Raw genomic sequence first — 21719 nt, 5'->3', positions numbered from 1 at the left:
TCTCCTCTTTCCAATGATACCTAGATGGCGTCGATCGGTGTGAAAGTTATCGCGCAACTGGCAAAACAGTAAGAGCCTTCCGAGCGTAATTTCTACTCACTTTTCTACGAGTGCGAGTTAAAAAAATAAGTATTTAATCAATCTCTAGTCTGAAGTTGACTGGAGTACTTCGTGACATGATAAGTGAAGGCGCGAGGAGCACAAAAAAAAAAAAATGCACTTTGAAAAACAGACTTTTTGGACAAAATTCGACATTTTAATTGCCGCGTCTCCCCTTAAACACAGAAGGACAAATACAACCATTATTCTATCTCAATCCAACAAATCTGAATTCGAGAAATTTTCTTACCTTCAATGGACTTTGCCATGTCATAATTAATGACCATGGAGACGTTACGGATGTCGATACCTCTCCCGGCCACATCTGTCGCCACTAACATGTCCTTGGCACCGCTCTTAAGACTTGCCAGAGCATACTCACGCTGCTCTTGACCTTTTCCACCATGAAGTGTGCAGGAATTGAACTGTTTCAAGCAAAAGCACAACAATTAGGTCACTCCTGCTGCCATTATGCTACCTTCTAACTTTAATTTCTCTGTACCATAACAACAATATACACGTGTCTAGGCACACTGCAATCACGTTAATTTGAACTAACACTAGGATCTCGTCGAAGTCACGTGTATTTGATGGAACCTTATAAAATACCTGGTAATTTGAATGCACGACCCAGCTACATAATGTCAAGAACTGGGCCTCTGCAAAAACAACTTGCTCTCAAATGAAAGTCCGTGTTTCAATTAGTATGCAAGCAAAATTAGTTCACACTGCGCTACTGTTTAGAAGAAAAACGGAATGAAAACCCGTCTTTGGCGGCAACGAATGGGATCCTCAGGAGGCAAAGATTGGTGGCATCCAATGAGACAGCGGAGAAGCGCATACCTATCGTGGGCGTGTGGATTTGGAACGGGTCCGATCGTAGTGTTCCTTATATCCGCGGCATGATGCTCACTGCTGCATTTTTCAATCGCGATTCACTGAATTGTAGCCCACAACAGTTATCGAGAATCTTCCACTGACAACATTTATCTTCGCATCCTTCGGACAGTGATGCCAGTGCGCTTCGCAACGCGCACTATGTTTTTCACGGGGTTTCACTGCTTCGTGGCGTGCACGTGCAGCCCTCGCCCAAGGTCGCGGTCCGTGACCTTCAATTCGGTACAACTAGGGCTGTGCGAGTAGCAAAATTTTCGAGTTCGAGTCGAGTTCGAGTAGTTCGCGTTCCATTAAATGATAGGTAATGTGTAGAAGCAGGAAGATAGATATAAAATTTCAAGCTGTTTTAGTGCCGCTTTTTGGCCAACTTCCCCTTAAAAATGTTCTTTTGTGCTACAGTTGACAACAAAAAATGAAATGAATGAATGAATATTATAAGAGCTTTAAGAAAAAAAAATGTGCCACCTAAGGACAACGTTGCTAAATGAATATTGCAACCATAAAAGATTTACAAGTTATGGGTAGGAAAACTGGTCTATCTACAAGGTGCGGTTTAACACCTTCCTTACCGCCGCAAAAATGGCCATTTTTGGGTGGTTTGGCAAATATATTTTTTGTGGCTAACAGTATCACTTGAAAATGCTGTTGCAAAATATGTTGCAATATATGAAAATGTAGCCAAATCAATGCCCTATCGAATGACGTAAGTTCCATAAAGAAAGCTATCCATGTATTTCCAAAATTGATTTTGGGACACCAAAAAATTGGTGCAAACAGCAGAAACCCTCATGAATATATGCGCCGCAACCAAGATAGAATCTCCAGACTGCCTCCTTGGCGTAGGGCCAACTTCATAAATCGCAACCACAAAGAAAATATAAAAGTGAAAATGGAACTCATTCTGTAGTGTTTATAGCATCCAACAAATCTGACCACTGGTCCAAATCTACTTTAGGGACCGAGTAGCACCGCTCATAAAACGTCGATCACCGGTGATCGACTCTAGATGGGCGCGATAAGGAAGCATTCGTACCGGTAATTTTCGTAAAGTAGTCCTACACAAGGCTTCCAGCCCTTTTCGGTTGTGTGCTGATGCACTTTCTTCACTCCTGTAGAGTAATACTGAAACAGCAGCCTCCGATCAACCGAAACAGACTCTCCCGCCGAAGAAACGAAAGTACGAAATGCGCTCCTCCCATGTCGGATACGGTTCAACGCGCGCGACGCCTACATGGCCAGCAGCAGCCAGTTGAAGGCGGTTTGCCATTCATAGCCACTACTCAGTCTGTAGCCAAGTCGAGGTTAGCCGAAGCTAATAGTGAAAACAAGATGGCGGAATTGTGACAGCGATCACGGCTGCGCCAAATGCGTGTTTCTAAATGGTGGAATTGTGACAGGTTATATCTTACATGTGATGGATTTTAATGTGGATCTAACGCGAGCTCGAAACGATATCGAGAACTCGAAAATTGACGAGTCATCATTTGTCGAGTCGAGTTCGAGTCGAGTTCGAGTCGAGTATGAGATCGACTCGACTCGAACTCGAAATTTCGAGTACTCGCACAGCCCTAGGTACAACAAAATGTTCGATACAACGAAAGAAATTGTGGTCCTTGTGAGTTTTGTTATATTGAGGCTCAAATGTATTTGAAATTTTGAATATTCGCACACCTCCACACATATGTAGTTGGTCAACATTGTGTTTCCATTTTACCTAATCACTGCTACAAACTTTTGAGTGCCGCCACTTACTCCAGCTACTTTTGAGATTAATAGAATAAGTAGAAATCTGTCCTTGAAATCGAAATAGAAACCTCGGAGGTAAAGGACTGCTATTACGTCCAATACTTTGGACTCTACAACCACTCCATGTGCATATTTGGTCTGGGAAACACTTCTCTGCAACTGCTGTAGAATATATTATATACTTACGCCCATTTTTTCCAGGCCTTTGGCGAGCACATCAGCTCCCTTCTTCTGGTTAACGAAGATGATGACTGGCGGTTCAACGCCTTTGTTGAGTATCTCGATCAGCTTCTTTCTAAACACACAATGGGAAAACAATTGTCAAGCTGCTTTCAAACACTTTCACTGAAGCAAAACAACAACAAATGCTGCTAAGCCCACAATGTCGTGAGAGTTGGAAAGTTGGGCTAGCTAATTGTTGAACGAACTTGTCGGGTGTTGCTTTCGTGTTTTTCGCTCTCCATTCAGTATGCACTACGATGTAGTCCACAGACAGCCCATGTTGCCTCCTAAGTTTAAAATGTCAAACACACATTGTGTCTGCCATGTAGAAGAGAAAAATCTATAGCAAACATCCTCGCTTGAATACAAACAGAACTATGTGGATGCTCCTCGGACAACTACGGAACTATAAGTGGTTGACGGAAACATTGTCCGTCTTGTTAATGCATCAATGTTGTCGCTGTCCATCACATGTTGTCACCTGACAGACGCTTGTTGTCCGCTGTTCAGCCTCGTTTTTCTAGAATGCTCGTGTCGTGAGCCTTACGTTATGGATCGGTGTTACTAAATGGATGGACCGGTCCATTGGCTGACTTTCTCCCTTATAGATACAACAATCAATTTCCCTTTTCCTTTTTGTGTGGTCAAGTGTGCAAGTCACATGTACTTTAGAACTACTACTACTACTATTACTAATGCACGTTTTAGCCAGCAGTGGCAGATATCTTACATGGCAAACACTGACTACTTATCTTGATCATCTTTAGCCTGTAATGCAAACCAACCATCCTCAAAATAATGTTATGCTTTCGAGTCACGGAGGGATCCTTAATTTGAGATCCTCATTCATTTTTAAATTACAACGCTTTACAATATCACAATTGGGGTTTACAGCGCATCAAAACTGAGACTGCTCACCTCTTCTCAGACTCTGTGAGAAGGAAGACCACCTGTTCCACGCGCTCCACTGGCTTTCCAATTGAGCCAATGTATACAATTGCTGGACGTCGCAGATAGGAGCGGGCAAGACGTTCCACCGCTGGGGGCATGGTAGCGGTGAACATCACAGTCTATAAAACAGCAATGTGTTTGTAATACAAGGTTTTGTCAACACTTTTGGAAAAGCACTGCACAGCGTATCCAGAGCCTCATATATTACTGTTAAACCTGGCAGAACCTGCTTTCACCTCCCAATTTACATCATCTTAGAAAAGTCAATCGAAACAGACCTAGCTGCTTCAGGAAAACACAAAACAAAAAAACAGTGTCCAGAGACAAAACACCAAGAGAAGAGACATACATGAGCATTGACTATCAATTGAGGTTTGTTCCACAAGTGGAATGGATAGGGGAAGAGAAGAGGGAAAGGGGTTGGGGTACCTCCAGGACCGGTCAGGCCACAGGGTAAAATGACGAGATAACCTCCTTGACCAAGTTGCCCTTCAGTCTAATGGAGGTATTCTAGCTCCTTAGAATTGGTTGTTTTATACCACTCTTCCATAGTTTTTTCTTCAGTCTGTGCTTGCAGAAGCAATCAAAAAAGTGAATTCTTCGCATTGTAGGATTTTTTTTTTTTTTTTTCGGTGATTTAGGAGTGGAACTTTCATGAATGTTTTTCTGATGCTATACCGTATTGAACATTTCAAAGGAAAAAGTCATCATATCTGTAGCTCGAGTAGTTATTGCAGTAACGATACACAAACTACATGTTTATTTTATTTTATTTTTTACAATAGCAGATATTAAAGCAGAAAGAACTAGAGGCGTGTGAACATTCCAAATTTTGAATGTGAAGAGAATATTTCCAATATTCAATTTTGTTTTTAAAATTAGACATTAGAACATTTCGAATGTCTCACCAGCCTACTGCGCAGCTGTTGCTAACTGCGCGTTTGAATTTGTACACTGTGACAGCAGCAACAAACATGAATCATACAATGGGCATGTTAAGTTGGCGCTCTGGGAACATTCCCTTCTATCTCAGGATCACTTAACACCTCTAAAGGAATGGCGCGTGTTCCCAGGTGCACCCTGGGCACCCCTTGTCTCATGCCAGGGAAAAGTGGTACCACCTCCAGCCTGTCACGCATATTCTCGTGTATGCGTTGTTTGGCGGGCTTGGTTGGCCGTTTCAATTCTCCCGGCCTTCACCATGTTTACAGAAAGTAGACGACGGAGGAAAGCTCAATAGGCGGCACACGTGCGAAGCACCTGGCTTACAGACAGCCTCACAAGCACCGTTAAGTAGAGACATCAAGGGTACATTCCCCTGATAACCCGGGAAGGGGCACTCGAAGGCCAATTCAACGCGCTCAATTGCTACGAAGTGACGCCCAGAATTTTTGTGGCCGTTACGCTCCTCCTCGAATACATCGTTACACGTTTGCTAACCGAAACCAAGACCACTACAGCGGACAGAGCTAATGAAATCGGGTATCATGTGCACGTGCCCACACACATGGACGTGAAAATTTGTATGTTAAAGGGAGGTTGCTGCTGACCATGCCCATTTCTTACGCAGTTGTATAAAGCCTCCAATAAAGTTCGCCCTCCAATGGCAAGTGAAACTATGGTACACTTTCTTCTCTGCAAAGCTAACTGCGGCACAGCAATGATACAGCGTTTTTTGGCTGTGCTGGCCGTTTCGGCTTAGCTGCTTACTCCGCAGATCGGCACTTATACTACTTTCTAGAGGGATGAGCTTTTATGCTGTACACTGATCATCTACCACTGGTGCATGCCTTCCATAGCTACACTTGGCCTATCTTGCTGGGTTTTTGGCGACAGGAGGATATTGAAAAGTACTGAAGTAGGCATAAAGCTTTATAGAGTATTATTAGTCCCTGATGTTTTAGGGTTAAACCCGATTTTTCCCCAAATTTGCATCCCGAATTGAAGTTCACCTGTCTAGGGTTAAACCCGATTTCTACCTGCAAAACTGCACCTAGGCTAGGCACCTCAAGGCATCGACATACTAGTTTCTCACAAAATATGCGACTGGCCCCTTACTTCTGGCACTCTGGATAAACAGTACAGTGAACGTTTATTCTACAATAATGCCCGATTTCTCCCCGAGCTCAGTCTGATGGTAATTTTTCTGCCCGAATTTGCATGAATTTTCGTCATCAATTTATTGACCCGATTTCTACTCCCCGAATTTGGAAAAATATAAAACCCGAAAACTTCAGGGTCTAAGTATTATAGAGTAAGTTGGTACTGAAGGGTAAGATGAAGATTACTGAAGATTGTAATTAATGGGCTATACTGTATTCTCATTCTCGTTAGAGACGGTATGACATCCTTTAAGCTGGGACATGTGATGCAGAAAACGTGGATGTGCTTTTTTGTAAATAGAAGAAAAATGATGAGAAAAGCGAGTCTCTCCACAGCAAGAGGCCCATTTCTTACACCGTATAGCTAAATACATTACAATTGTGTTATGCTACGGTGAAACAACAGGGCTTGGTGAGCAGACCTAAGCACCCAGAAGAATCCAGATGTGACACTAAATTGTGACTATGACTAGAAGGACATTCCAAATACCCACCTGCCTGTACTTGTGCTTGGAAGCAAAATTTGCCAACAGTTTTTCTTCATCTTCTGCCTCCTCTGTATCTGGTTTCTGATTAGTCACCGGCATGAAGTCCAGGATCTTCTGCACTTCAGTCTCGAAGCCCATGTCTATCATGCGGTCTGCCTATGCCATCAACCATTGTCTTACGTCAACAGTTATATTTCATTGTGTATCTGTAGCAGTATCAAATATTATCTTTCGGGATACCTGGCAATGTAATAGCTCAAGGTCAATGGCTGCACATAATGCATGACTTGGGTATATTTTGGGCACAGACAGCAGAAGTTTTCGCCAAGCTTCTGCTTTCCAGACACAGTACCCACCAAACAGAGCAGAATGAAATTGTGTGTCAACTACACTATTAAACAACTCTGTGTGCACAATAACAATATTTCAGACCAATGACAAATAACCAGTCTAACAGAACCAGGCTACATTCTGAAAAGCATTTTGTAACATTAACATCATATTACCTCTAGGGCCTGACTATTTTCGGTTATATTATTCAGTAGCATTGGGAAGTAAATATCGGGTTATATTCGGGTTATACCGTATTTACGCGATTCTAAGGACCCCCTTTTTTACAAAATGTGGCAGCTCAAAGTAGGGGAGGGTCCTTACATTCGAGTACAATGACTTCGAGACATACAAATGCCTTTAAAAAAGCGAAAATCCTGGCCTTTATTGCGCTAAGACGTGTCGTCACCGCCATCGGTTGAAACAACGGAATCAGAGTCGGAGTTCCCGGCGAGGTTATCCTCCCACAAAATGTCATCTTCCGTGCCGTCCAAGGCGTTGCTTATCGAGCACTTTTTTAAGGACTTTTCGACAATCTCTGGGCGAATGCCTTTCCACGCATCGGAAGCCCACTGCGAGATGGTTGCCGGAGACGCCTTCCGTATCTTGCCAGCTGACGTCCGCTCGCGGGCACCATCCCGAATCCACGCTTCGTATTCCGCGCGGAGATTCGCCTTAAACGGCTTGTTTATGGAGGCATCGAGGGGTTGCAGAACGGATGTCAGCCCGCCGGGTATAACAACTAGGTCGCTGTCATGTTTCCTACACTGCTCCTTCACTTCCTCCGTAATGTGGCCCCGGAAAGAATCGAGCACCAACATTGACGTTAGATGAAAAAGTGCTCCCGGACGCCTCAGCCACACGGTCTTCAACCAGTCCACCATAAGTTCGGATGTCATCCAACCCTGCGCTTGGCAGCGGACAACAACGTCCTTTGGAAATGGCTCCTGTTTCGGTAGGGTCTTCCGCTTCAAAATCAAGTACGGAGGCAGCTTTCTGCCGTCAGCCGTAATACACAGCATTACGGTAACACAGAGTTTTTCGTGCCCCGTGGTACGGATGGTCACTTCCTTTGCACCAACTTCATTAACCGTTGTAGACCGCGGCATGTCTAAGTACACAGCAGTTTCATCTGCATTTCCTATCTGTCCCATCAGGAATCCCTTTGTTCTTAGGAGGTCAGCCACATAACGTTGGAAACTGATAACTTTCTGCTCGAAATCTTGGGGCAACTTCTGGCAGATTGTCGTGCGACGACGAATCGAAAATCCCTGGCGTTTCATAAAGCGTTGCACCCAGCCACGGCTGGCTCGAAACACGCTGCCAGGAATGTCCAATCTCTTCGCTACTGCATTAGCTTTCTCACGGATGCTGTCGCACCGCAAATCCGTTTCTTCTTTCTTCTCCGACGTACTCAGCAACTTCAGCTTCGAGCTCCGGGTGCTGTCCGCGTTCGGGGCCCGTGAACTTCTTCCTCGTGGAGGCACAGCCCAAAATCATGTCCCGCTGCCGCTGCCATCGTATCACACATGTCCTGCCAACACCGTATTCTTCTGCAGCGTAGTGGTTACTGTTTGACTCGGCGCACAAGATAACTTCCCGCTTAAACTGTGCGGAGTACGATTCACGTCTTGAAGTCATCGCTATGGCAAGACAAGCGAGCGTCCAGCGAAGCCGCGCAACCAAAACCTCTGTCAGGCAGGGTCGCACGTGACTGGCGGAATCCGCACGGTCGGCGAGGAGAAACGAAGCGAGGGCGAAGGATGACTCAATGTCACGGGGGTCACGGGAGCCATTGGCGTGAAGTTATGGCGGAGGCGCGGAGGGCCCAACGCGAATGTTCTTGCCACACGGGGCTCCGCGCAAGGGCCCTTAGATACGCGTGCAAACTTTTTCTAAAATTGCATGGGCCAAACTTAGGGGGGTCCTTAGAATCGCGGGGTCCTTAGATTCGAGAAAATACGGTAATTCGGGTGTAATCGAGTTGAACTGAACATGGTTTAACCCAATTCCGGTTTAATCAGATTGAATCATGTGTAGATCTTCAGTTTACTCAGCATAACACATGACACACCAGAAGACAGAGCATCAACATTTAATCCATGCATCAAAGATTCAGCAGGGTCTCTCTGTTGAAGTTTGTATGTGCATATTTATTAGGGGTGTGTGAATCCGAATATTTGAAGTTCAATCGAATATCGAATCGAATGTGGAAAACGCATGCTGAATACCCAATTGAATATCAAATATTCATGTAAATTTTACAATATGCGCCTTTTGCACTAAAAGTTTGCAATTTGTAGGCCATGGCTTTGGTGTAATTTTTCTGGCATTAACTGTCACAAGAGACACACACAATCCTTCTGTGGGAAGGCCCTGCTGTTTAATTGTACATGATAGTGTTTCCTGCCATTTGGGTGAGGATACACTTACTGGGGCAATTATCTCGATTTCAAAATTTCATGTCTACCTACAAGTCCACTAACTCACTTGTGGCTTTCCCCTTTGTGCATTATCAGTGAATCTGTTTTCAATGACTACCTAAATGGTTCTTTATGTATGTATGTGCCATGCCACAGTACTATTCCTACATAAAAGAATGAAGGGAGGCTGTGAGGCACTCACCAAACACAAAGCATATGAACACAAAACATGTAACGTGTGTGAACAAATACAATATTTTATATGTATTATTTTCGAGGTTGAATTACATTAAAATTTGACTCCATAAATGCTCTACAGACACGGAAAACATACTGAACGCAGCCGTGCATTTCTATTAGCTCGTATTATAAATTTCTAGGTTCCGTGCTTGTTTTGGTACTTCCCTAATCAGAAATGGTATTCTGACCACTCTGCAGACATATCACCCTTGATGATGCTAGTTAGAGAGCAGATCTCAGCTTACCTCATCCAGGACGATGTAGGTACAGCGACTCAGCACAAGGTACCGGTTCTCCAGGACGTCAATGAGACGGCCAGGTGTTGCAATAACAATCTAAAAAATAAAACATATCAGCTGTAAACATGGTTTAAGTCTTGGAACATAATTTAAAAATGAACGGCTTTAGTGCTACAAATTGTTGAAGAAGCACAGTGAAACCCCCCACTGATATGACTTTTACGACAATACAGATTATAGCTAGAGCCCGAAGTTTTCGGGAAATATTTTTTCCTACATTCGGGGGGCAAAAATCGGGTAAATAAACGTGTGCACTAAATTCGTGCAAATTCGGGTGAAAAAACTTCCAGTACACTAAATTTGGGGAGAAATCGGGCTCAGTTATTCAAACTAACTGTAGCACTTTGGTACAAACGGTGATGTAACTGCATTTTTCTGCCAAAAAAGTAAGTTAGTGGATTCCTACAGACATCCCAGTGAGGGCAATTTGCCGGGTAAAAATCGGGTTTCACCCTAAAGAGGCAACCTTCAATTCGGGGAAGAATCGGGTAAAACCCTAAAACTTCAGGCACTTATAGCTAGGGCCTGACTTTTTCGGGTTTTATTTTTGGCCAAATTCGGGGGGTAAATATCGGGTGATATTTTTCATTTGAAAATTCGGGTGTATTCGGGTTAAATCCCGTTATGGCATATTCTGTCGTGAGGAATTCGGGTGTATTCGGGTGATTTTTTTTGTTTAATAAAAATTTGTCTTGACATGGAACTAATGTTTAGCAATGTTATCAAACTTTATTTTAGTGCACGCTTATGAGTGTGCCACGCGGGTGTGGCATTCGGGTTAAACCCGAATTTTACAGATTTCGTTCGGGGGGTAAATATCGGGCGGATACGGGTTTAACCCTAAAAAGTCAGGCCCTACTTATAGCGCATTACGAGGAAGACACAGTACGACACAAAAACTTTTTGCAACAATGTCGGGAGATAATCTGATCCCACGCTTGCACGATCCATTCGCACACTGTTTGCAGCAGCGGCCGCCTCACTTTGCCACTTTTTGTAAGTTCGGTGTCAGCGCTCGCCATCCACTCCATGTGCAGCTGTCGGACGTTATCTTTGAACGGCTTGTTTATGGAAACATCCAAGGTCTGTAATAGAGAAGTTAGTCCGCCCGGTATAACCGCGGTATCTGTCCGGCATTCAGAAGGCATCTTCCGCACTGGTGCCACTAGAACGGTAACTGGCCAGCACTAGGAGTGCAGGCAGTTGCAGGAGAGCTCCAGGGTGCTTTTCCCACACAGTTTTTATGCGGTACACCACCAGGTCTTGGGACATCCAGCCCTTCTCCTGTACCCGGATGTGAATTCCATGTGGGAACGTTCCTTTTGGCATACGTAGTCTTCCTTTTGAACATTACGTACGGTTGAAGCTTCCTGCCGTCTGCAGGGTCTTGTAGTATCTCCGGATGCCGTACAGTGCTTTGTATGTCTGCACCTGATGTCCTTGTTGTGACACTCCTGGCTCCCTTGGGATACATCGTTCTATTTGCAGGCATGTCGTACTTCAGAAGGGTCTGGTCTGCATTCCTGATCTGTGAGAGAATGAAGTTCTTTTCCATCCGTAAAGTGATGACAAATCTGCGAAAATCTGTAACTTGGTCCCCAAGGTGTTCAGGAAGACGGTGGCAAAGACTTGCCCGTCTTGGAAGTGTCCGCCCATTTCTGGGCATATAGTGAACTGTCCATCCGTTGCTTGCCCTGAAATCGCTGATGGTGATTCCCATCTTACGTGCCATTTGCCGTGCATATGTCTGCGTAATCTCGCATGTACACTGCAAGTCCTTCCTGTCCAAGCTTCTAGCACATGCGTGAGGACAGCGCTTTGCACTTCCGGAAACTCGCCGCTTTTTGGACCCTGTCTGTCCGGCGGCTGTCCCTCTGCTTACTCCAATATCGTACTTGCGTCTTGTTAACCGAAAACCTTCGAGCGGTGTCACCATTTCTATTCTCCTCTGCGTGCACGATTACCATGAGCTTGAACTTTGATGTGTGGCTTGCACGTTTCTCCGTCGCATGGAAACCAAAAGTCCCGAACGTGTGACTCTACCATGAGGTCCACAAGGACTATCGACAGAAACCACCACTGTCAACACAAGCACGGAAACAAAGAGGGACCCGAGAGGGACTCTCCTCCTTATGTATAAAGTCCTGACCTCATTGGCTCGTCGTCACTCTGGCTGCCCCCTCACTCACGTGCTGGCTGCAAGGAGGAGAACGGCACGTGGATGGAAAGTTCATGTGCCGTTCGCCTCCTCGCAACCAGCACAGTGAAAGGAGAGAGAGTGAATGGAAGAGACATGGCTAAGGCCCTTCGTTTTCTGCGATTCCGCGATTCCTAAAAAATTCGCGGAATTGTGGGTCTGCCGCGGAATATGAGGTTTTGCGCAGAATTTTGCAGAAGCTGTGCGCTTAACTTAGTTTATGCGCGAGATGAACGGACTTTGCTCGCACCAGGTCGGCTTGTGTTACAGCGTAGATGTGCCAACCGGATAAGACCACAGGGCGTGATATGGCCCCATCTGTTTGCTGGAACAACCCTCTAACATATTGGGATTATGAAGTAGAATGCAAACGCTGACCCCTTCTTTGGTGTCCATAGCTGTCAAGTACCTCTGTGTGACAGTCAGCTCTGTACATACAGAGAGGTCACTTACCAAGTACAATTTGATAGTCAGTGACGAACGTCACTCCCTCTCAGAAGAAAGTACAATGTACCTTGTTATACTAAGTCACAAAAGTTGTAACCGTGTTCCTCCACACTAAGAGCCAACAGAGAGTATTTTCTATCTGAACTAGGGCAATTTGCCTTTTACCGCGGAAAAATGCAGAATTCATAGTTCTCTGCTGCGGAATTCAGGATTTTCCGCAGCAGAAAAAGAAGGGCCTTAGACATGTCTCATGCTTTGCTGTACGAGTAACCCACGATACAAACGACAGTCTTATGTGCGCGAACAAAAAAAAGTAATCATAAAGGGTGCTCAAGTTGGGGTTGCATTCTATATGTAAGTGTGTCTAATATGCGAGCAAATACGGTACTCACTTTTTTTAAGTAGGCATTTGGAACATTGCTTTCATACCAAGAACAACGAAAAACATTGCATATATTGAAGATTTGTACGGCATATTTAAAAAAATTTCAGTGCATAATTGCATGCGTATTTCGGGAGTCTTCAGTGCTCTAATTATTATATTTCAAGAAACTGATCAAAGTGACGAGACTGTACCTCACAGCCAAGTCGTAAACGAAAGCCTTGTTCCTCTCTCGAGAGACCTCCGATGACAGCCACTGTACGAATCTCCAGCACCTTTGCAAACTTTGTTGTTTCCTCTTCGATTTGTTGTGCCAGCTCACGTGTGGGTGCCATGATAATGGCATAAGGGCCCTGGTCAGCGTCCTCTTGCCTGTAAAAGAACCAGATCAAAGGATGACCCAGAGGTCAGTAACAGATCACTTCCTAGTAAGTATTAAACCAATCGGATTCAATCCCATTCCGGTCAAGTTGTGTTAAACACCATCCTTCAGCTAATTTTGGAACGGTGAATGTCAGACAACTGTAAAACAAAGAAACAAAATGCAAGCAAGCTAGTGTAGGCTAGTCGTTTGTAACATTTCCCTGAGTCTGGGAAGTTATGAAAAAAGGAGAAACACAAACTCAGATTCATTAACATCAGACAACTGATATTAGACAGACTGGCGCAACAAAGACAACAAACACAGTGAGAGAAGTGAACGAGACAAAGTGCCTCTCATTCACATCTCTCGTTGTGTTTCTTGTAGAGCTGCGCGAATATTCGAAATTTCGAATATGAAACGAATATCTGATGCTATTCGGATCCTATTTGCAACTTATTTTCAGTACTCGAAATTTTCGAATATTTTTCGAATACAGTCGAACCCGCATATATCGAAGTCGAAGGGGATCGGCAAATAATTCGATATATCGATAATTCGATATATAAAGCGATCTTATTTTAACTGACATTCGCGTGTGCCATATTAATTACAATTTAATTGGGATAGTATGTTAACGACATTTATTTGGGACGGAAGAACTCCGTGAGTTGGGCTTGTCTCTTGTTGCGAGCCATGAAGTCCATTACACTATTTTCGATCCTCTCGAGGCCTCCTAAATGAGAAAGTCCAGCTCCTTCTATAGCCCTGCAGCAGCGACGAATGGTAGCGAAAGCCGAAGCGATCTCAGTGGCTGTGGGCATGACATCGTCGCCGTTAAGACCTCCCAGTGAGCCTTCATCGCCGCTTGGATCGTCGTCGTCACCAGCAACGTCCGCTATGATGTCCGCATCCGTCATCTCTGCCACAACGTGCACATTGTCGTCGGCGCTTACAAAATCATGTGCCGTCAGATAAGTGGGAACGGCTTCTGGGAACTCTGCGACCTTTCGAAGCTCGTCGTCCAGAGTGTACTCGAAGTCATCATCATCGTCCAAGGCATCCGCACACGCCTCGTCGGCAACTGCTACGAAGCCCGCTTTGCGAAAGCAGTTTGCTACTGTTTCACGCTTGATGTCATTTACGTGGGATGCCGAATGCTTCTGCTGCCGAAGACTTCTTTTCTCCATTCTCAACACGTCGGATGATGTCGAGCTTGGTCGCGAAGTCCAGGTTCTTCCTTTTCTTAGCGTCCATGGCTGCCTCATTCGTACCAACTTTCAAATGGTGGCGCCTGCCAAAGGAATGCTCCGACGCCAGTCGCCACTGCGCACGTCTCGGCCACGCACTGCGCACGGCCGGCATGGACGATTCCATTGGAGGTCGCGTGCTCGGGGAAGGTAGCATGACGCATGACCCCGTGATTTCTCACTTCGGATCGTGTGAAACAAAGCTCCGTGGGGTCACTAACTTCTCCCGTTGGCAGCCTGCCCTCATTTCCAACTCCTTTTCATGTGGATGACTTCATCCCTAATCCCCAAGCCGCGCTTTGTCCTTTTCAGTCGCGAAAAATGTGCGGAAGTTACTAAGGGCGCGTCATAGGATACCAGCGGTAGTGTGATATAGCCGATGACAGCAGTGCCGGCTGTTCGATATAGACGTACAGCACGCCTATACATTTACATGCTATTTTCGAGGGGATGTTTCGGATGTTCGATATGGGCAATAATTTTATATAACCGGGTTCGATATAGTCGGGTTCAACTGTAGTACTGAAGCAAGGTAACGCTATCGGCATTCTGCAAATGGGCTTCACCTCATTAGGTCCAAGAGTTAGGTGAAACCCACTTCACGTTATCACCATTGTTCTTTTGGTATGTGGCTCCATTCTGCAACTGGGTTTTGCCTCATTACACTCGAGTGTTAGGTGAACCCCACTTTACACTGCTTACAATATTCTGTCACTAAAGACTACAACTTCTATGAGCTCATGGTCAACACTGTAACTCTGTGCACTGCATGTTCCAGTAAATGTACTCCTCACTTTCAGAGTTATGTTGAGTAAAAGATGGAAATACTAACTATGTGCAGTTTCTAAAGAAAAGCATAGGAAATTCACAGTGTAAACATAGAAGTGAGGCGATGCACACAAACTTGCTACCATTACTACCACCATTAAACTACCATTTACTTGCAACCATTCATTGGATGTTGACATTATATATCTGTGGCCGATCGAGACTTGCTCAACAAATTGAAACTTTCTCGCTTCCGCGCATAAATTCATGATGTAGGTCACAATTCATCAGCTCATTTGCTTACATGGCATGCAGTACGTTCCTGGTTAAACCGTTACGAGCGTTTGTATGCGTCTAGAGTTCATTCCGATTTTATGCAGTGGTCACTACGATAGCTGGCGAGCGCTAAGCCTTTTCATCTTTATATCAGAAGGCGTGCGCCCATGGTGGCTGCCCCCCTTGCACCCCCATCACTACGGCTCTGGGCGTGCGTGGCGAGCACTGCAACCGAAAACAACCGCCGTAATTGGCTGCTTGCGCTTGCGCACACAGTGCAGGTGCAGAGCAGACCGAAAGTCACAAAGGTGAAGCGGGCAGTTTTAAAGCAAACTAGGCGACTCGGATCAGCAAGCCAAAGTTTGCCAAAGTGAAGTGAACTGAAGTGAAGGTAGGTTTGCCGTTACTGGTGTGTCTAGCGACCGAATGAGAAGAGAAACTAAATACTGTAAAGGCAGTCCCGGATTTACGGGAGGGAGGGGGCATCACACCTTCGCAAAGTCATTTTTTTTTATGAACGATAATTTTCCGTTATAAACAAAAAAAATTTAAGATGTTTATAGTAATCAATGACATGCAGTCAAAATTTACATACAGAATACAAGATTTCTGTTACTGCAACACAAAAACAGAAATATGTTCGCAACAAACAGTCCCTGAACTGTGACAAATATCTAGATGCTATGGCAGAAGACTATGGTATGGGAGAAGAATAAGATAAACTAAGTGAATTAATATTTTTTTACAGCATCTGCTTTTCCACAAGCTGAAGTATATCAATGTGAACACGCTACCTAATGCACACACAAGCAAATAAAGGCTTGATGCTTTCAATGGCTGCATTTTTGAAAGACAAATCAGTGCTTGAAGGTGCAGCATTCAGTCCAAACGGCAGAAGGTACTGAAATGTTCACCTGATAAAGAGTGAATTTAGCAAGGGTTACACATTTCGATCGAGTCCTAAAGATACAAGGTGACGTCTCTGGCGCTTCAAAACTTCGCAGCCTGATAGTCATTTTCCTGACGTTTTATCCATACTTTTTCCAAATGATATTACTTTGTAGAAAAAAAGTTAAAAGCAAATTCTCAACCCATGCATTTCCGATGGCCTTTACCGCCCGCAAACCGTCATTTTTTCCTCAGTCTCCTTCATGTTCACATCAGGTTTCGAGGCAGCACTACCTCCACGTGGGAATGTGAACATGAAGGAGACAGAGGAGAAAACATGACTGCTTGCGGGCAGTACAGGTCATAGGAAATGCATGGGGTGAGAATTTGCTTTGCTTCAAACTTTTTTTTCTACATAGTGATAGCATTCTGAAAAAAATATGGATAAAAGTTCAGGGGAATAACCATCAGTCTGAAAAGTTTGAAGCGCCAGAAACGTCATTTTCTATTTTTACGACGCGATCAAAATGTGTGACCTTTGCTAAATTCACCATGTAGATCTAGTACAAAATCTAAAGATTGGTTGAAACTACGCCATATTTATCATCTCCTCAACTAAGTCGCTCAATGAGTATTTAAGAAATTTTCTTTCATGTTCTTTTTTGAACACGTATCTTTTCAAAGCTGATTTATGTAACTACTAAAACAGGGTCCGGTGAACGTAGCGTTATAATCATGTCTGGTGAACGATTGCTGGAATGACCAATGGAAAGGTGGTGAGTGGGTTACATTTTTGTTATTCGTGCGCAAGGATTGCCACATCTTCTTGCAATGTTAGCTGGCATGTACAACAGACAGACGACACAAGGGACGTCATACCTGACTATCTTCGGTAATGATGTGATCCACATGAGAAGAGGGAGAAGGAATGCCAACGTTTTTCCACTGCCAGTTTCTGCAACACCAATAATATCACGATTCTGCAGGCCTATGGGTATGGCCTGTCTCTGGATAGGAGTTGGATCCTGTAATAGAACACAAAGAACACATAGTCACAAGTTTGAAATGAGTACCTTCGGCACGTGTGTTTCATTTGAGTTTGAAAAATTGTGGGACACTGTGAAAATGGAAACTGTGTGCTCTGCAAAAGAAAGAAAAAGCGGTTGAAGGACTCTGGCAGGCAGGGGGCACAAGGCTCAAGGGGACAGGCTCAAGGGGACAGGCACAAGGGGACAGGTCAGGCCGAGGAACCCCGTGGGGATTGTTGGGCCAGGTTCGAACACACGGGTTTGGAATCGGTAAGTGCACATGTTACAGACCAATCCACTGAGGCCAGTACTTAAATACTGCCAATCCCATAAGCTTGGTTAGCTTGCAATTTTGTCATAGGCGCATATTTGTAACCGTTAAGTTTTGCAAATTCTGGATGTTAAGACACCCTGGGTTGATTGGCTTACATTGTGGTAAGCCTGGGATTGCCTGAACGGCACATGACAACAGCCGCATTGTACATGCTTGTCATGCTGCAAAGAAAATTAAACTAGCTGGCTAGAGTGCACGTTTCGTGTGTCACAGTTCCCCAATATTTTTCAGAGCATCAATTGTTGCTCGAAAATTTTCCGTGCCCTTAAAATTATGGAATTTTTTCGTGAGATCCGCAAAAATTTGGGGCTCACAGACATTAAGTGTTCCACGTTAGTTACCCAAATGTTACCCCCTCAAATATTCCTCAAATATTTGAAGAACAACAAAAATAAATCAGAAATTAAACCCCCGAATACATCATCGAAAGTAAAGTGTGTATGGAGGTGTACCTTATATCCAAGCTCAGCAATGATGTCAAGGATTGAAGACGGCAGATTGGACTCCATCCAGCAGCGCAGAGGATTGGGGATGCGACCACCTTTAATGGTGATGTTGAAGTCCTCGCGGAAAATGCGCCAATCACGTTCTTGCATCTCCTCCAGAGACTTGTGAGACCAGTGACGGTCGTCCCACTTCTGCTTCTCCTCCTTGTTCTTCAATTTTTTCAAACGAAGACTACGACAGGACAACGTGGCCCTTGTTAGCAGCTTATGTTACATAAAAGGGTTGCTATAAGGTGTTTGCTCTCTGCATAGATAACACTCATACATGGTTTCTGTATACTACCCTGTACATTAAGCAAAGAGATTATGTATTTGTAGAGCGTGAAATTTATGGGAAATATATTTTTCTAAATTCAGAGGGTAAAAATCGGGTAAACAAACATGTGCTCTGAATTCGTGTGAATTTGGGTGGAAAAACTTCCAGTATGCTAAACTCGGTGAGAAATCGGGCTCAGTTACTCAAGCTAACTGTACTGGTTTGGTACAAACGGTGATCTAACCGCATCTGCTGCCAAACAAGTTAGTGTGCATTCCTACGGACTTCTCAGTGAGAGCAATTTGCCAGGTAAGAATCGGGTTTCACCCTAAAGAGACAACCTTCAATTCGGGGTGCAAATTCGGGGAAGAATCAGGTTAAACCCTAAAACTTCGGGCTCTAATTATTTGAGATATGTACCCTGAAATGGCACCAGGGGTTCACAAACTTTCCCCCAGTGGTGGCCACTAACTACTTCTACAGTAGTTTAACTATAACTACTACCTAACTACTTTGTGATTGAGTAGTTTAACTAGTAGTTCAACTACTTTTCGGGGGAGTAGTTAAAACTACCTTTTAACTACTGCAATGTAGTTTAACTACATCTACAACTACTTAACGTTGTCTACCAATACCAATCCCTTGTAGTGTTCTTGGACACCTAAATATGAATCACAAGCAATAATAAACTTTGGCTCAAGCCATTGCTACGATCGTCAAATACAAAGCTTGCGGCAGGATTCTTTCTGTGCCTACGAGATAAACTAAGTTGCAGAATTATTCCACAGCAAATGAGGCTTCACTAGACAAGCATTACCAGTGAAGATTTAGTACACATGCACGACACAATTGTTCTCATCAAACAAGTAGCTCAAGGTAAAAGTCGGAAGCACAATCGTGCCGTAAAGCTTGTGGCAAAATCGGAAGTAGTTGGCGCCTTCAGTAACCTAACTACTGTAGGTAACTACTTAAAATAGTAGTTTAACTAGTAGTTGCCACTACATTTCTGCAAGTAGTTGATAACTAGTTTTTAACTACAATCAGGTAGTTTAACTAGTAGTTTAACTACATGTAGTTAACTACTGGCCATCACTGCTTTCCCCATTGCAAACGGTTCGAAATATAGTATGCATGATATGATAGAATACAGTAACATATGATATGATATGGGCAGCATGAGTATCCTAGAGGTCAAGTTTCGGTGCACTACAAGTAGCGTCAACATAAGCTCAGTATTGCAAATGTGGTCATTCTAATTAACTACAACGTTCTCACAGCACACAGACAAACAGAGGCCTTCCCTTTCCCTGGGGGAGAAACCAGAAATTAAAAAGCTTGTGCACTCACACTTCCTGGTCCTTCTCTGCCTGTGTACGTCTCCTCTCCAACAGTTCCCCATAGAACTTTGACTGCTCTTTTTTTTGGGCCTGAAATATGACAGTAGGTAACATAAAGAAAATCTCCATGAATTTCCTCCATTCTTTCGGACAGAAAGACAGCTTCACTCAGTTTACTAAGTCATGTGTAGGGCCCTCGGTTTTCCGTGATTACGCAGAATTCGAAATTAATCGTGGAATCCTTCGTTTGGCACAGAATCCCTTATCTTTAGGGGTGTGCGGATATTCGAGTTCTCGAATTCGAATCGAATATCAATCACTCGAGGTATTCGGTTCGCGAATCGAATACCCAATATTCGGGTTTTATTCGCCGAATGTGAACACCGCCTCCCGAAAGTGGGCTTCACCTGACGCTTCCCTGCATTAGGTGAAGCCTGTTTTACACAGTTGCTCATGCTGAAGGACAAACACAGATAGATTGTAGTTTAGCAAAAGACAATGTTAGCCCAAGTCTACTGTGCATACTTCGCCGGAGTATCGGTCGGTGTTCCTCCCGTGTGCAGTTTAGCGGTGGCAGTGGGGAATTTTGATTTGATATCTGGGAGGTTGCCTTCAAAAAATTAAGACTCTTAAATAATGCCTATAGCGCAGGAACAAAAAAGGGTGTCCTAAAGGTGTAACTTCCCCAGGGCACGTATTGTAAACTCTTTCCTATTAAGTTCCTACAATGTCTGTAGATGCTGAAAGATCTTTCAGCAGGTATAAAATGATTGCAGGCGACAAACCGCATCATGTGAGAACACAAGATATCATGTATTTAATGCTGAGCCACAACAGTGCTTTGAATATGTAATTTTATAAAATAGTTTTGTTTACACATTATCCAAGAAAATAAAGTGCTTCCCATTTGAAGCAGCCATGGATGGCTCACCGCAGAAAATTGCGGAATTTACAAGTCATTGCCGCACAATTTTGAATTTGCCGCAGCAGAAAACCGAGGGCCTTAGTCATGTGGGATTAGATGGAAATATGATACTTGGTGTTCAAGATGCCCCTCCCCCCACTCCACAACAGTACCCATCAGCTAAAAATATTCTACACACTATGCAATAATGACTAGAAATCCACCAGTAGCTGCAGCAGCCAGCTAGGAACTTTATTCTAGGAATGGCAGTTTATTCCTCAGAACTGAAAAGAACATTCTCTGGAATATCCAGCAAGAAAGTGGAGCCCTGAGATTCAAAAGAGTGACATAAAGGGGAAAAGAATACAGCCAGCTATAGTGCGTAATTTACGCTCCATAATTTATTGACAATGGTGAGGACAATTTGTGGCTTCCATGTGGTTGACTATCAAGTACTGCATAAGCTACTTTCATGACAATCACTGCAAGAACCTGAACTGTCCTCAAGTATCCTAACTGCCTGTGATCACAGAGTCAATGTGCCCTGATGCATTGGTTTGAGATAATTCATGAGTGAGGGTTAAAAATTCCATCACTTCAATCACCGACATCCACCACTATAAAAAGGCACTGTTCGAACATTTTTGTGTTGCTGAATAACTACTCGTATATAATTTGTGTTACTGGTTCTGCGTTGTACAGTAGAACCTCTGTATAGTAAGCTGGCCGGGACCTGTGGATAACTTTACTATATCAGGAGTACCTTTATAAATGGAGCAGGACAAGTCATTCAGAGATTTATTATGCTGCTATGTACAAATAGGAACTCTGCAGTGTTAGAAAAATGCCCCTATCCTTCACCAAAACAGAAACTGTCAATTGCAAAATGGTAAATTTGTCGGTGATTTGCTTATGCGCCAGTTCGTTACTGTCCACCAGCTTGCGGTAACATCATCTTTTGAAGCAGTGTCAGCACTTTGCGTTCTCT

At 43.9% G+C, this 21719-nt stretch overlaps 1 protein-coding gene across 2 annotated transcripts in view; it reads right to left on the bottom strand.

Moving 5' to 3' along the window:
• The window catches only part of LOC135366415 (probable ATP-dependent RNA helicase DDX23), a 55799-nt gene that overhangs the window by 8430 nt on the left and 25650 nt on the right, over positions 1-21719 (bottom strand). For both annotated transcript variants that reach the window (XM_064599100.1, XM_064599101.1), the window contains exons 9-17: positions 19838-19917; positions 18181-18406; positions 17246-17391; positions 13018-13195; positions 9744-9833; positions 6512-6661; positions 3883-4034; positions 2929-3037; positions 350-524 (exon numbers count right to left, since the gene is read on the bottom strand). In XM_064599100.1, the coding sequence (XP_064455170.1) occupies positions 350-524; positions 2929-3037; positions 3883-4034; positions 6512-6661; positions 9744-9833; positions 13018-13195; positions 17246-17391; positions 18181-18406; positions 19838-19917 (1306 nt within the window). The remainder of the gene's footprint in view (positions 1-349; positions 525-2928; positions 3038-3882; positions 4035-6511; positions 6662-9743; positions 9834-13017; positions 13196-17245; positions 17392-18180; positions 18407-19837; positions 19918-21719) is intronic.

This window comes from Ornithodoros turicata, chromosome 8, assembly GCF_037126465.1.
Source record: "Ornithodoros turicata isolate Travis chromosome 8, ASM3712646v1, whole genome shotgun sequence".
Taxonomy (NCBI): domain Eukaryota; kingdom Metazoa; phylum Arthropoda; class Arachnida; order Ixodida; family Argasidae; genus Ornithodoros; species Ornithodoros turicata.
Note: the sequence above shows the minus strand (reverse complement) of the source record. Positions and strands in the feature narration are given on the sequence as shown.